We start from the raw sequence: 14,493 nt of genomic DNA, 5'->3' as shown, positions 1-14,493 counted from the left end.
CAAAAACAAATGAAATTTTCAGTATTGATGCAAGTTTATATGCACAACCCTTTATATGAACCTTTATAGGAGCAACCGGATGCAACTTTTCACAAACCATATTAAAAATTGTTCCCTCTGTCGCATTGCTAAACGTACTAATCTATTTTATTTTTAGAGTAAATGATTAGGATATTTTCTATGACAACCCGACATTGACGATTTCTTTTTTTAATTGAACTAAAATGATCAGAGTTTCTCGACTAAATTATGAGCGCACCAGCCACAAGACATGCTCATACCCTTATGAACTTTAATAATTTTCTAATTTGAAAGTCGTGTCTGGGATAGGATTACCCCCCACGTACAATCAAAATACATTAAAGACTGAGCAATCCATGTTCCATCTCGGTTAGAGCTACTTCGAAACGCACATCCGTTTAACTCCAGGAATTATCGCTACAGGAAGAGGGAAAGAATGATCCCAAGAGGACATGAAGGGGTACTTCCTTATTAAGAGAGGGGTAGAATGTATTACCCCTTTCAAGATCTATGTATCGCATCTGGAATACTCCTTGTAATACAAATACGCATAAGTTGGAATTCTAAACTGTATTATACAATTATCAAAAGTTGAGTTTGATATTCAACATCAATTCATTATCATTGTCATCATACATAATTATTGAAGGGGGGCAAGGAGAAGAGTTCCCCTTGTTTTGTTTTGTTTATAGGGCTGTTGTTGTTGTTCTTTTTCGCGTGTAGGACATTGTTGCCCCTCCTGATGTGGTTTTCCAGGTATGTTCTGGATCTCAAGGTAAAACAGATGGGCAATCCAGGTGGCCATCATGCTGTATAAATTAACATTTGTTTATTCTTAAAGGACTAGTCAACCCCAACAGAAAGTTGATTTGAATACAAAGAGAAAAATCCAACTAGCATAACACTGGAAATGTCATCAAAATCGGATGTAAGATAAGAAAGTTATGACATTTTAAAGTTTCGCTTAATTTAACAAAACAGTTATATGCACATCCTGGCTGGTATGCAAATGAGGAGACTATGACGTCATCCACTCATTATTTCTTTTGCAATTTATTATGTGAAATATGAAATATTCTAATTTTCTCCTCATTGTCGAGTGATATGTTTTAATTCAGGTGGAATTAGCATTGTTTAATACTATATTGCTCGGTAAAGTTGGTCCTTATTGTCAAATCTATAAAAAAAATGAAATATTGTATAATTCAAAAAATTAAAAAACAAAAGAAATAGTGAGTGACGGACATCATCGACTGACTCGCATAGTTGTGCATAATTATCACTGTTTTTTGATCCATCGTTAACCATCTATCCATCGTCAGTGGAACAACCGATTAGTAAGTTCTTCAACTTCAATATTATTTTACATCCGACTTTTATGAAATTTTCAGTACTATGCTACTTTGATTTTCTCTATTCATTCGAGTCAGCATTTTCCTGGGGTGGACTTGACCTTTAACCTGTTTGAATTAACGAAAATAATAGAATACATCCTTCTGTCTGGTTCTTTGAATAACCGTTGAAGGTTCGACTTGTGCGGCAAGAACGGATCGGTATTTATGTTCCAAGTGTGTACATGATCGGCTGTATTGACGTTCGGATGAACTTGAAGGAGGTGGTCCGTTTTCACCTGCTAGCATGGAGCAGCGATTCACAGTCATACACACCATGAATCACAGATCACATGGTCCTGGGGAGAGCTAATATCTCTGTCCTATGCATGGGGAAAAAGGAAATGAGGTAGTGGGGCACCCCTCCTCTCCTCCCCTCAATCACCCCGACTATCGAAACTCAAGATTATGACATTAATGTATACAGAATGTAGACTCGGATGAGAAGGTGCGAGCAACATTCGAAGATCTCACACATAGAGAGGGCGCCCAATGCGAATTCACCGTAAATGTTGATAAAATTGGATATTTGAAGCTCGAGATTTGAAGTTACTTATAGTATGTAAAAATGTGTGGCCCATTTCTCGACAGTGGGCTAACTGTAGCCCATGGGTCATGTAACCTACTGAGCTACTCCTTGTGAAATGTTCGGTCGGCTAAATTAGCCCACATGGGATTGTTGGTCCAAATGGGGCAATTATTCCTGCGTAAAGTTATCCAACCTTCGAGTCTTCGAACAAAAGTGACCAATAAGACCGTTTGGTTATGAGGCAGTTATTTCTTTATTTATATCAATGTTTATATTTAAAATCGTATTCATCCTTTATACGTGTGACCATTCGTAAGCTTGCAACTTCATCATGATACTGTAACGATCTTTTAGAAACCGTTGAACGATCATTGAGGAGACTTGGTGAAGGAATATCAACGACAAAATAAGCCATCGTTTTTTTTCTCCATTATTTGCCAGAGGATGTATGCATCCAAAATCACCCTGTTTTATTTTGTGTCGAGGAAAGATGCATTAAGTTTTATTTAAACTAAAGTAGACATGTCTTCTAATCTAAGAAGTACATTTTTCTTATAACTTCAATTTCATTTCATTTCAATTAATTTCGTTTATTTCCATTTCCAACACTTGCAATATGTTTTGTTCCATACATCTAGATGTATGCACGGAACAAAATGCACAACTTTAGAATACAATTGCCAAAGAACTTAGGTGTTGCGAACAAAACGATCTCATATATACAGAGGCGCCTTTATTACGAATTAAAAATTATATAGAAATAGGTTTTTCAGAATCATGACCTAATCGTTCCAAAATACTGCACCCCCCTCTTCTCTCTCCCGCCCCCCTCCTCTCTCTCTCTCTGTCTAAAATGGAGGGGAGGGGTAGAGACATTGTGAAAATAAACAAGAGAAGGTGTGGAATTGGAATGCTTTTTTTGAGGTCATGGACTTTTTTAAAACTATTCAAAATATCATTCAGGTGAACGGTCTCGTCCAAAAGAAGTAATCTAGCAGAAAGACAGTGCAGAGGCCAAGGTGAAACGCAATGAAAGAATCCGCAGAAGCACAATATAGACAGGGAAAGAGAGAAAGACACAGGCCAGATAGGCAGTGAGAGAGAGAGGGGGGGGGGGGGTGAATAAGAAAAATGAGAAAAGAGGGAGAGCTATAGGGGTATTCGAAAAACGAAAACAAAAGATAAATATTTCAAAGTTAACCATTAGCCTTAGAACCTCCTCCTCCTTTTTCGTATTTTCTTCTTACTTATGAAATTATCTTGCTCTGTCTACCCCCCCCCCCCTCCACCCTCCCTCCATTTCTCTATTGTTGATTATAATAAACGTCATCTCACTTTCTCGGCTCCAAAATGTGGTCCCGTTTTTCTACATTCTCCCTCCCCAAAAGGAATCCTATCATAATCTATGCATGACTGATGATAGATAACCCTAGCTACTCGAGCCTAATGCTGAACAACAACAACAACAACAACAAAACACAATCATAAGTGGCAACAACATTATTTTTCTCGATCTGTTATTAGCTGAAAATGGGTCACAAACTCACACTAACATGAAAATCAAAATTGAAAATTACTCGATAAAACATGAACATAGGGAAATCGTGATCTTTTATTTCTTTATTCATTTAATTGTGATATGATAATGCAAATAGGAGAACTCGTTTTATACAATATTATAATCAAGTCCTTCGCGATACTTGTCAAGAACATCCATATATTTATGAAGAGAAGAAACTCTGAAATGAAGCTTGTTATTGGTTGGTGCTTGCAGAGTGGTGAGATTGTGGCCTTTCGGAAAGCTCATTCTGAGGACCTACAATTGACAGCATCCCTCAGCTCTTCTGCTCCACTGCCTGTACAAAGAATAATGGAGATAAAGTGGGACCGTATTTGATCGCAATTGATAATCAAAGGGGCCCGGTTATGTTTCACTTTATTTATCGGTACTTATATCTTATTTCTACATTTTTGGACTTTAATTTTGTGTGTTACGCTTGCTAGATTATTTTGTTTGAACGATTTTTCTTTCTTCAATTTTTATTTGAAATCCCTTTTTGATCAAGCAGTAAATTCCCATAACCCCCCATTGTCAACGGTGAAAGTTCGCCATATTCATGCAGTGCCCTATATTTTTTCACTTTTCAAGTTAACTTTAAAAAGTGGAAGAAGCTCCAGTCTTTCATAATCTATGAATATTATCTATCACCCGACTATCCTATACATCTATCTACTTATCTGAAATTCGTACTGGCTCGCATGACGGATCTACCATCCCAGTTATTTATCTATTCTATAATCTATCCTTCTATCCGGCTAGCAGTCTGCCTATCAAATTCGGGTACTTTTTTTCATGATTCTTATTTATTCATTATGATGACTCTAATTATTTTCTAAAACAATATTTCAGCTTACCCGGATGTCGGAGTCCATGCGGCGGGATCCGATAGAGGACTCTTTCTTCCAACCGCCACTGCTTCCAGTGCTGGCAGTGGTCAGAACGATGGCCAGGATCAGGTACATGACCACTATGTGGTAGATCTCGAGGTCGAAGTGTCGTTCCAGGCACGACGAGATCTGGCCCAACGACGACGATACGACGTCAATGCCGTGCAACAGACACAGGTACGTCCCACACATCGTGATCGACCGTTCGAAATCGAAATCCGTAACAAAATAAAAGGTTTTTAACTAAGCTTGGATGTGTTTAACCCTAACTGGATGTGTGGTGTGTTCGACAGTGGAGTTATTTCTGTGGGAAAGTTCAATGATGTTGAATTAAACAGCGTATTCTCTTTGTGTGACTCCGCTGACTCGTTTTGGTTATGTCATTTAATAGGACCATCAAGGACTCGCAGTATTCAGCGTTGTCACATTTGAAAGGACACGAATAGTGGGAGTGACCAAGCACGAAAATGGGGCCCCTGGTAAAAGACAGAGGGGTTTGAAAGATTATCTTATTAGAACTGGGTGATGGACAACAAAAGAAACTAGTTAAATAACGACAGGTTAAGCGAAAGAGGGCGCAGTTTCAGAAAATACCCAAACTCCTTTAAAGTTTATATACGTCATTAGTATATAGTGCCTCGTTTTTTTTTTCATCTCCGCTTTTCACATTAACCTGTCACGTTCTCTCTCGTTAATTCCAATCTTTAATACATTATAGTTCTCTTGCTTTATATATGCTGCTATTTACGTTTGTGCTCTTAAATATATTTGTGAACATATACTCTGTTCTTGTTTATGTTCTCTGTATATTTTAGTGACTTAGTAGGACCAGATTGTGTAAAATAATTAGAGACACCAGATAATCCAGCTTATATCTTACATTCTGAAGTTTTAATTATCCCAAGATTAACAGGCCGAAAATGGAGCAAGTCCCTATTGTTTATATTCGAAATAATAAGCAGATTGATTTAATTTATGAAATCTTGGCTCCGTAGTGATTAAAGAAACTGTTCTTTCGACAAGTAAAACTGAGTCGATAAAAATAAAATGATGAAATGTTTCTCTTTTTAAATAATTATTTTTAAATGATTAATGATTGAAATGTTTCCAACTGTGGACCAAGAGGAAAAGTTTAGTTTTGAATGATATCCGTAAAGTTATGTCATTAATTGTTGTAGTAGCATATATAGACGTATCAGTAAAAAAGTAGTATTAGGAGAACCTTTTTCGTTTCCCTTTGACATTTTGTTATCAAAAGTGTGAACGATACTTACCAATCAATCAATTAGTCAACGAAAGTACGAATAAGAACAAAACGAACACAGATAGAAAATACCGAATGTGGATATAATTATCATTATTTATTTCTAAGATAGAAGGAAGATTCCCTTCCGTTCTGTACGGTGAATACGCTCTAAGTTCATAGAATTAATGTTATCTACTTATTTATTTCTATTGTCATATAGTGCTGCATAAATGTTAAAAATATGAAACAAAAAGTAAACTATACCAAACTCTGCAGTATTCTGGTATATTTTGAATTATTTCATCAGAAAGTATGTGAATCAAGACTACTGTATATAATAGTCTTGTATCTTTTGTATGGATGTAGGCCCCTGTGTATGAATGGAGAGTAGCCTTTAGTATGGACTATATTGTAAATTGACATCTTGTGAAAATGGAAGAAAATAAATGTATATTTGAATTTAAATGAATTAAAAAATATATATATACTATAAAGGATCCGACTGTATTTTTTAACTCATTAGAGTACAGCCCCTCTTTAATAGCCAAGAAACATTTTTATTAAAAATATCATTTAAACATATTATTACCTTCCATCCAGATCTTACATCAAGTATATTCTATTAGAAAAAAAATCTGCGACGAGATGATAATTAATCATTAAGGATTTTACTGGCCGCATACATTCGTAATTCCGAAGCTTCGTTATTCTAAAGGTTCGGATATTCCGAAGGTTCGTAAGTCCGAAAACGAAATGAGGTTCGTAATTCCGAAGGTTCGTTAATCCGAAAATGAAATGACTAACGAACCTAATTTCATTTTCGGACTTACGAACCTTCGGAACAACGAACCTCATTTCGTTTTCGGATTAACGAACCTTCGGAACATCGAACCTTATTTCGTTTTCGGATTAGCAAACCTTCCGAACATCGAACCTTATTTCGTTTTCGGATTATCGAACCTTCGGAATAACGCCACAAATGTTCGGATTAACGAACCCTTTTACGTTTTCGGATTAACAAACATCTAGGTATAGGCAATTTACGTGTTTTGGAATTACGAACCCTACGGAATTAAGAACCTTCGGATTTACGAACCTTCGGAAGAAGTGTAACCTTTACTGGCAATGGCCAAAATTACGAAAAATCGATGAAATAATACAATTGATCATTAACATGATTAAACAAATCACTAGATTATCTAAAAGAAAAAAAACCAACAATAATCAGAAACAACCAACAGTAATCAGAAACAACACTTGATTCAATAGATTTGAGTTCTCATAAAAACAAAACATTTTTTTGTATATGAATGGAAAATGAAATTTGAGATATATTCTGTCTTCGAACTGCTCTTAAATAGAATAATACTTTAACACCAACCATTGAGTATTGATAAGCTACATGAATCGTTGCTGATAAATTAAGTAGTTCTAAGCCAATCACATGTATGGATTTCAGTAGCTTATAACAGTTGTACACTGTAAATCTTCCAGTGTTAAAACAACTCAAGTCGTGTAATAAAAGTACCATACTGAGTGTCAGTTAAAATACAACATGAAGTTTGAGTTTCACACCGAATAGTGTTGACAGAATGTGTAAAACACCAATGGGTGATGAACTATGAGCACGAATTGATCACTGCATGGTGTTAATTGCCAGGTGCAGTCATTTCAGTTTTAATACCACTGATATTTCAGGGAAATAAACATTGTGGAATGCTCCCCAAGTATTAGGGGGAAGAGCCGTGGTGTAGTGGTTCTGACTCTCGCCTTGTAAACAGAGGGTCGTGTGTTCGAACCCCACTGCGGTCTAGCGTCCTTTGGCAAGGCGTTAATCCACACTTTGCCACTCTCGACCCAGGTGCTAAATGGGTACTCGGTAGGATGTGAAAGATATAGTATGTTTGATGTTGCCAGAACCATAATGTGGCTGCGACGAATGCAAGGAATGCTCCCCAGTGAGTGGAAATTGTGCACTCTTCATGCGGGATCGAAATGAATCCAATGACCGTGGTAATAATATGCTGTAACGCGCTTTGGGCCATTCTGGGAAAAGCGCTTTATAAACATTGGCTATATATCAGTTATTGTGAAATGGAGGAAGGAGGGGTAAACGGAGAGAAGGTGTGGGAGATGAAAAAAGGGAAACCGTTAAAGAAAGCAGAAGGAGAAAGGAAGATAAATTGGGTAGAAGTAGAACGTTTCATTGACTGTTTCAAGGTAGAGATTATTTCCTCAATGCTTTGAAGCAGGCTGCATCATCTTATACCAGGTTTGCGCCGCAGCATCCCCGATGCCGCCATTGAAGCGATCCCTCAGACGTTTGTTGGTATTCTCGTTGGTTCCACATCGTAGGGCGGGGTCTTCCGATTTGATGCAATCTATAATGACGTCAGCAATCTCATCACTACTTTGGGCCGCTGCCTTCATCGGGGCCATCAATGCACCCATGAAACCTGTGAACATCTGCAATGAAAATGATCGGAGAGAATACTTCCTGTAAACGAACATACAAATAAAATGACATTCATCATTTAATGACTGTAATTCAAGGCTACCGATGATACGAAACTAAAATTTCAGTGGTAGATGAAATGCGATGAACTGGGAACACAATGTCCTTGATTTTTGAAAAGCTGTTCAAAATGCCTCTGTAAAATGCACTTTCCGTAGATTTCATTCTAAGTGATCAGTGCCCAGCGTACATCCAACGCCCTTTTTAATCGATTATTTCCTAGTGGAAATGGTGGGTGCTGTCGCGTTAGGGTGCGTCAACGCGAACGCGAAGATTCGTCCAAAGCCCCCCCCCCCCCCCGGTTTAGCCGAAAGGGTGCGTCGGGAGCGCCACGTCGCGTCGCGTTAACTGGAACGCGCCCTTTCGTCCAAAGCCCCCCGGTTTGGACGAAAGGGTGTGTTTAATAATAATGAATGAATAAATAAATAAAAATACAAATATTTATAAGAAAGCTGAATATAACGTATTTTGCCAATTTGCACGTAAAATAGTGGATTTTCAATCATTTCAAGCATTGACAATTTGAGGAAAAGAAAGAAAAGTTCAACTAAAAATAATAATGATAATAATAATAATAATAATGATAATAATAATAATTATGATAGTAAAATCAGATACCCACCCTTGCAATAAGCCACTTGGCGCCAATTTTTCACTCCAAATTCATTTCCATAAATTCACTCTTTGGGGTGAAAATTATTATTATTGTCATTATTATTATTAGTTGAACTTTTCTTTCTTTCGGGGGGGGGGGGCTTTGGACGAAAGGGCGCGTTCCAGTGAACGCGACGCGACGTGGCGCTCCCGACGCACCCTTTCGGCTAAACAGGGGGGGCTTTGGACGAATCTTCGCGTTCGCGTTAACGCACCCTAACGCGACAGCACCCACCCTTTCGACATCCAAAGCCCTTTTTAATCGATATTTTCCTAGTGGAAATCAATGCAGATGAGAATGTGGACTTCGTATATAGAATAAATTAAACAAAACCATAACATGTTAATCTCTGTTTGCAAATGATTATTTCCTTTTTTGTACAAGAACCCCCCCCCCCTTCCATTTTTCTATATTCCTAATAGAGATGAAGAGAATGAATCTATTCGGTTTCACCTTCTTTGTTGGGTCTTCTGCATCAGACGATTTAGCTTCTGGATCTTGGTTGGCACTCATGTTTTCTTGGAAACTGGTTAAAACTGGACCTGGGCAGACAGTACTGATCCTGAACGATGAAAAATAAACAAAATATATGAAGTGTTTATGTGAACTCGATTCAATTCAACTAAAATAAATAGAGATATTTAATGTAAAGTACTGAACCAAAAATAACTTGTGTGGTGGATCTTAAGAAACGAATGATCAAGGAACTTTTCGATTTGACGTAAGCAAGTCACACCGCATGCATTTGCATGCAACGAACACATTACATGAAGAACAGTCTATCAATTTACAAGGCAGTTTTCTGATGAAAACACAAAAAGAAAAGTCATGAATTTCAGTTTTTATTACATCGTTGTTCAGGCATGACTGTTTGGTTCTTAAATAAAGACCACGCAAACTCAACGTTTTGACAGATATGCCTTGCCGTTCATTGCTAAGGCAAAAGTGTATAGGGGTATCCGTCTCCTTCACATACTTGACAAATAACAATCATTATCACCATGATCGTCACCATCATCATTATTTTCGTCGTCACCGACAATGACCATACAAGTAATGGGTCATTATCATGATCAGCGGTATCCTCGTAAACAGTAGATTGCATTTCTGTCACCTTTAATTATGATAATGTATGTACTCTCATTTAAATATCCGGCAATAGTATTGGTGTCATCGATGCCTACGTCATTTCAACTATCAATTACTATTCATATTTGATCATCACTGTCATCATAGACATCATTAGCATTATCATCATCATCGTAATCACCATCATCGTTATCATTATAATCATCACCATCATCATCACCATCATCACCACCACCATCATCATCACCCATAGGCGGCGGAAGCGGGGGGACTTTTTTTTTTTTTTTTTTGCTTGTCAGTTTATTTTCCTACGTCCCCCCTAAAATTTTTGGGTTGAGAACCTTTTTTTTGCTTGTCAAAATTTTTTTGGTTGTCCCCTCCTAAAATTTTTGGCTTCCGCCGCCAATGTCATCACCACCACCACCATCATCATCAGAATCACCGTCTCCAACATCATCACCATCAACATCACCCTACCATCGTCATCACCATTACCACCAGTACCACCACCACCACCACCACCACCATCGTCATCATCATCGCCATCGTCAATTATCATCAGCTTCATCATCCTCGTCACCGTTACATTACCATCGCCATTACTCCTTGAATTTTTTTTCCCCTAACACCCTCATTATCTTCATCATTACCACCACCACCGCCATCATCATCATCATCATCCATCATCATCACAATCACCACCATCACCATCATCATCTTCATCATCATCACCACCACTACTATCATTTCCGTCTTCATCATCATCGTTATGGTGTGTTATTATCATTTGATTTATTCTTGACATGCTTGATGTGTTTTCCTTTTGGCCCTGCTTTTATTGTAATCTTTTAATTATGACTTATATTGATTTTATTCAGGGCCGTCGTCTTTCTTGAGGGGCGTCCTTTTCAGGCCTTTGTGCTTATGACTGTCCCCTCCCTTGCAATGATTGTTTATTGTTATTTTACCGTGAAATATTGTCAATATATTTTCTGTTGTATGATTATTTTTTGCATGGAAATAAAGAATCAATCAATCAATTATCATCATCATCGACTATGTGGACTTCAGCAAGGTATCACAAGTACTGCATCCACAGTGTGACTTACTTGACATTAAAGCATTTCAATACAGGATGAAGAGCTTCAGTGAATCCTTCCATGGCAAACTTCGTTGCGCTGTAAACTTCACTAAATGGAAAACCTTTCAAATTGAAGAAATAAAAAAATAGACCATTGAGTTTTACAATTTATGGATGCTCTGAAATAATACAGGTTTGTGATAAGAATTTGAAAATATAATGGGCAGAGATGTATAGTCATACCGTACATAACACGTTGACGATGAATACCTATTTTTAAAGTAAATATAAGTGAACTTCATCTTGTTTAAGAAGATGCAAAAAATGATACTATATGTCCACTTCATCCATATTCAAATATTCGTTGTAAAATCCTTCGTTTTCAGTGATAATCAAGTTTAATTACTTGAGTTTTAGCTTCGGAGACTAAAATACGATTTACACATATAAAATTTTATATCAATAAGGATTGGAAGCAAATTTACACATACATAACCCTTACCATTAATTCCACCAAGACTGCTGATATTGACTATACGACCTGACCTCTGTTGCTTCATGATAGGTATTACTTCCTGTGTCATCCGGTATGTTCCTACGATGTTGGTTTCTGACATATTTCTCATATGAGCCATTGTCATCTCCTCAAGTGGCCCCATCCATCCAAATGCAGCGTTATTAACTATGAAAACGTAGACAAAAAAATCAGACATAAATTAATTTTGCTCTTCCTTTGTTCTTCTTAAGACCGATATTGGTTCATGATTGTATTTTAATATTTTTGATGGACTATTGAATTTAATCAGCGGGTTTCTTCCGCATTCCTTACAGAAAATTTGAAAATTATTTGCAATTTTCATTACAGGCTATATTCGTTTCCACATCGTCCAACAATGTCGCTCTTTCCGAACTGCTGAACATAATGTATATAAGGAAATAAACAGATGAAGTGATTTATTTAGAATAATACTAGTAAACAACAACAAAATAATCGGGTAAAGTAAGGTACTCAAAAAGGGAAAAACGGCGTTCTACCTAAAATGTCAACTTTGCCATGCTTCTCTTTTATTGTTTTAACAGCATCCACAATCGATTCCTCTTTGGTGATATCTAACTGCCGAATAAACAGGGTATCGTTGAGGGCGCTGCCTGCAGCCTGCTCAAGGTCTCCCTTCTTCGCCAGGTTCCTCATGGTTGCGTACACTATGTATTTATTGGCATCTTTGGCCAACTTGACGGCTGTCGCAAGACCAATGCCGGTAGAACATCCAGTGATTAGGGTGACGAGTGGAGCCATGTCTATGGGAGGAAATACAGATAACAGGCGTGAACAAGTAGAGTAATATTAACAACAATATGGAATTCGTGCATTATTGAGTGTACCCCCCCCCAAAAGAAAAAAAAAATGAAGATTTCCACCGATCGGAGCAACCCGCCCCCTATATCTCTCTTAATATTTCTTCCCCTTCTCTCTTCTATCTCATACTCCCATCAATTCAATTCAATTCAATTCAATTCAATTATTTATTTTCCACTTTCAATTTCATATTTACAATTATAATTCAATTGACATAGTAACATATTACAATCACATTTGAAGTACATACAAAAAAATAAATTACATTCTAAAATTACAATAGACAATCATCAGATCGAGATATATAAATATTTGAAAGGGAGGGAGGGCCAACTAAAAAGCAGAGCTTGTAAAATGTAGGCCCCCCTTATCAAGTGTTCTTATATCAAGTGCTCTTATCAAGTGTTCTTATACAATTTAAATTCGCATCAATTAATTTCCAACAAAATCATTTCTTTGTCTAAGTATTCCATAGTGTAACTAAGGGCTGATAGAATGATGGACAAAGTGTGCGGATAAGCTTACAAAATAAACTTACATATCCTACTCCATATGGTCCGACCCTCTCATCCTATATTTACATGTTCAGAGATTCACTTTATTTCAGAATATAGACCCATTTCATACATGGATACTTCTAACCTCCCACTTCCCTGAATACATTATACGTACAAGAATTTAAAAAAGGGTAATTTTCAACATGACCAATAATCTATTCCAGGGAATAAGTGTTGACCTTTGAACGTACATAATTATTCTTTCTTCGATATTGCGGATTTGGATATTATTATCTACCACCTGGGATCTACCAGTGCAAATGCTTTATAGTTCGTGAACGTTGACCGACATTTTGCATGAAAACACTCCTATGTATACAATCACAATGAAGCAACCTTTCACCGACATGACGCAGGAAGATAGACTCTACGATGAATAAGTACATTGTGTGAGTAGATATATTGCTCATACAAGACAATCATAGACCTATATCATTTTATTCAATGTAATACTGGGATGTATATAGTGAACCACTAAAATTGACCAACGTTAAAGTATAGATTAATTTAGGATTGCTCCTCTAATATTGCAACATTATAATGAACTAATGATATGCATCACGGTAGGCAGCACAAGTTAGGCAGCGTATTCTGTGTGAAGCAGTATATAAAAAGACATACATACCTGACGTCTTGAAGATGTTATGAGTAGTAGTATTCGTCAAATTCAGGTCTAGAACGGTGAAGTGAAGACTCCTTATGGAGATGGGTGGATATGTACGGGTCAAGCAATATGATTTGGGGGCATGCAGAGATTACTATACAAACACGGTCAACTACACACAAACGGATTTCCCGATAGGATCCTAGCTTATACACTGCTGCTATCAAGAGATGGCAAACAGTGATCGTGAGTCTGCAAAAATGAAATTATGTAGTGAACTTTACTTTAGTTTTTAAGAAATGCAGCTCAATTCCACTATCAATATGACTAGTATACGGGTAAACACTCAACCTCCTGTCTTGCTATTTACTTTTCAACCGCCCGGGTCTAGTTCTTGTTTGGAAAATTTCACAATGTGTAAACAAGGCCGAATCGGTGATAGAGAGATGAGGGAGGGGGAGAAGGAAGGGGGGGGGGGGGTAGCCTGCAGGCCCAGACCATTGGATTTCGCGATTTGCATTGTGCATAATATATAGTCTGAACAGTAGGCTAGATCTATATTAGGGGCAGCGGAAAGTATTCCGTTTGGGGTGGGCAAGGTAAAAAAAGGGCACTTAGGCCTTTATGTAAAAAATGGCATTTTGGTGGAAACTGATATTTTTACCAAGAAATTATCATCAGGATGGAGATGTGTGTTATGTAGGAATCAAGTTGAGCAACAGGGCAAAGTCATTTTGAATTTGTTTCTGATTTAAAAAAAATATATATTTAGGCTCATTCGCGAGCGAACGAGACAACGAGTGGATTAGCATCTGAAGTTCCAAAGATCACTTTTGGTCAATTATGGCGATGATCGATCGATTTGAAGGTCATCCTTGCGATATGCAGCAAGCGCGAATCGCGAGCTCATACTATTGGACGGGGACATTTCATGTAATAAAACATGAAAATGAAACATTTCGTGCAGTTTTTGTAATCTTGAAAAAGATGTGTATCTAAT

At 37.3% G+C, this 14,493-nt stretch overlaps 1 protein-coding gene across 1 annotated transcript; it reads right to left on the bottom strand.

Moving 5' to 3' along the window:
* Positions 1-7,625: 7,625 nt before the first annotated feature.
* LOC121422732 (retinol dehydrogenase 8-like) lies at positions 7,626-13,858 on the bottom strand. Its single transcript, XM_041617910.1, has 6 exons — positions 13,515-13,858; positions 12,011-12,274; positions 11,478-11,657; positions 11,004-11,097; positions 9,259-9,367; positions 7,626-8,101 (listed from the first exon to the last, which is right to left on the bottom strand). The coding sequence occupies exons 2-6, from the start codon at positions 12,270-12,272 to the stop codon at positions 7,871-7,873; spliced, it is 876 nt and encodes a 291-aa protein (XP_041473844.1). The 5' UTR covers positions 12,273-12,274; positions 13,515-13,858; the 3' UTR covers positions 7,626-7,870.
* Between the last annotated feature and the right edge of the window lie 635 nt (positions 13,859-14,493).

Source organism: Lytechinus variegatus, chromosome 10 (assembly GCF_018143015.1).
Source record: "Lytechinus variegatus isolate NC3 chromosome 10, Lvar_3.0, whole genome shotgun sequence".
Classification (NCBI taxonomy): domain Eukaryota; kingdom Metazoa; phylum Echinodermata; class Echinoidea; order Temnopleuroida; family Toxopneustidae; genus Lytechinus; species Lytechinus variegatus.
This window is presented reverse-complemented; position numbering and strand designations above follow the sequence as displayed.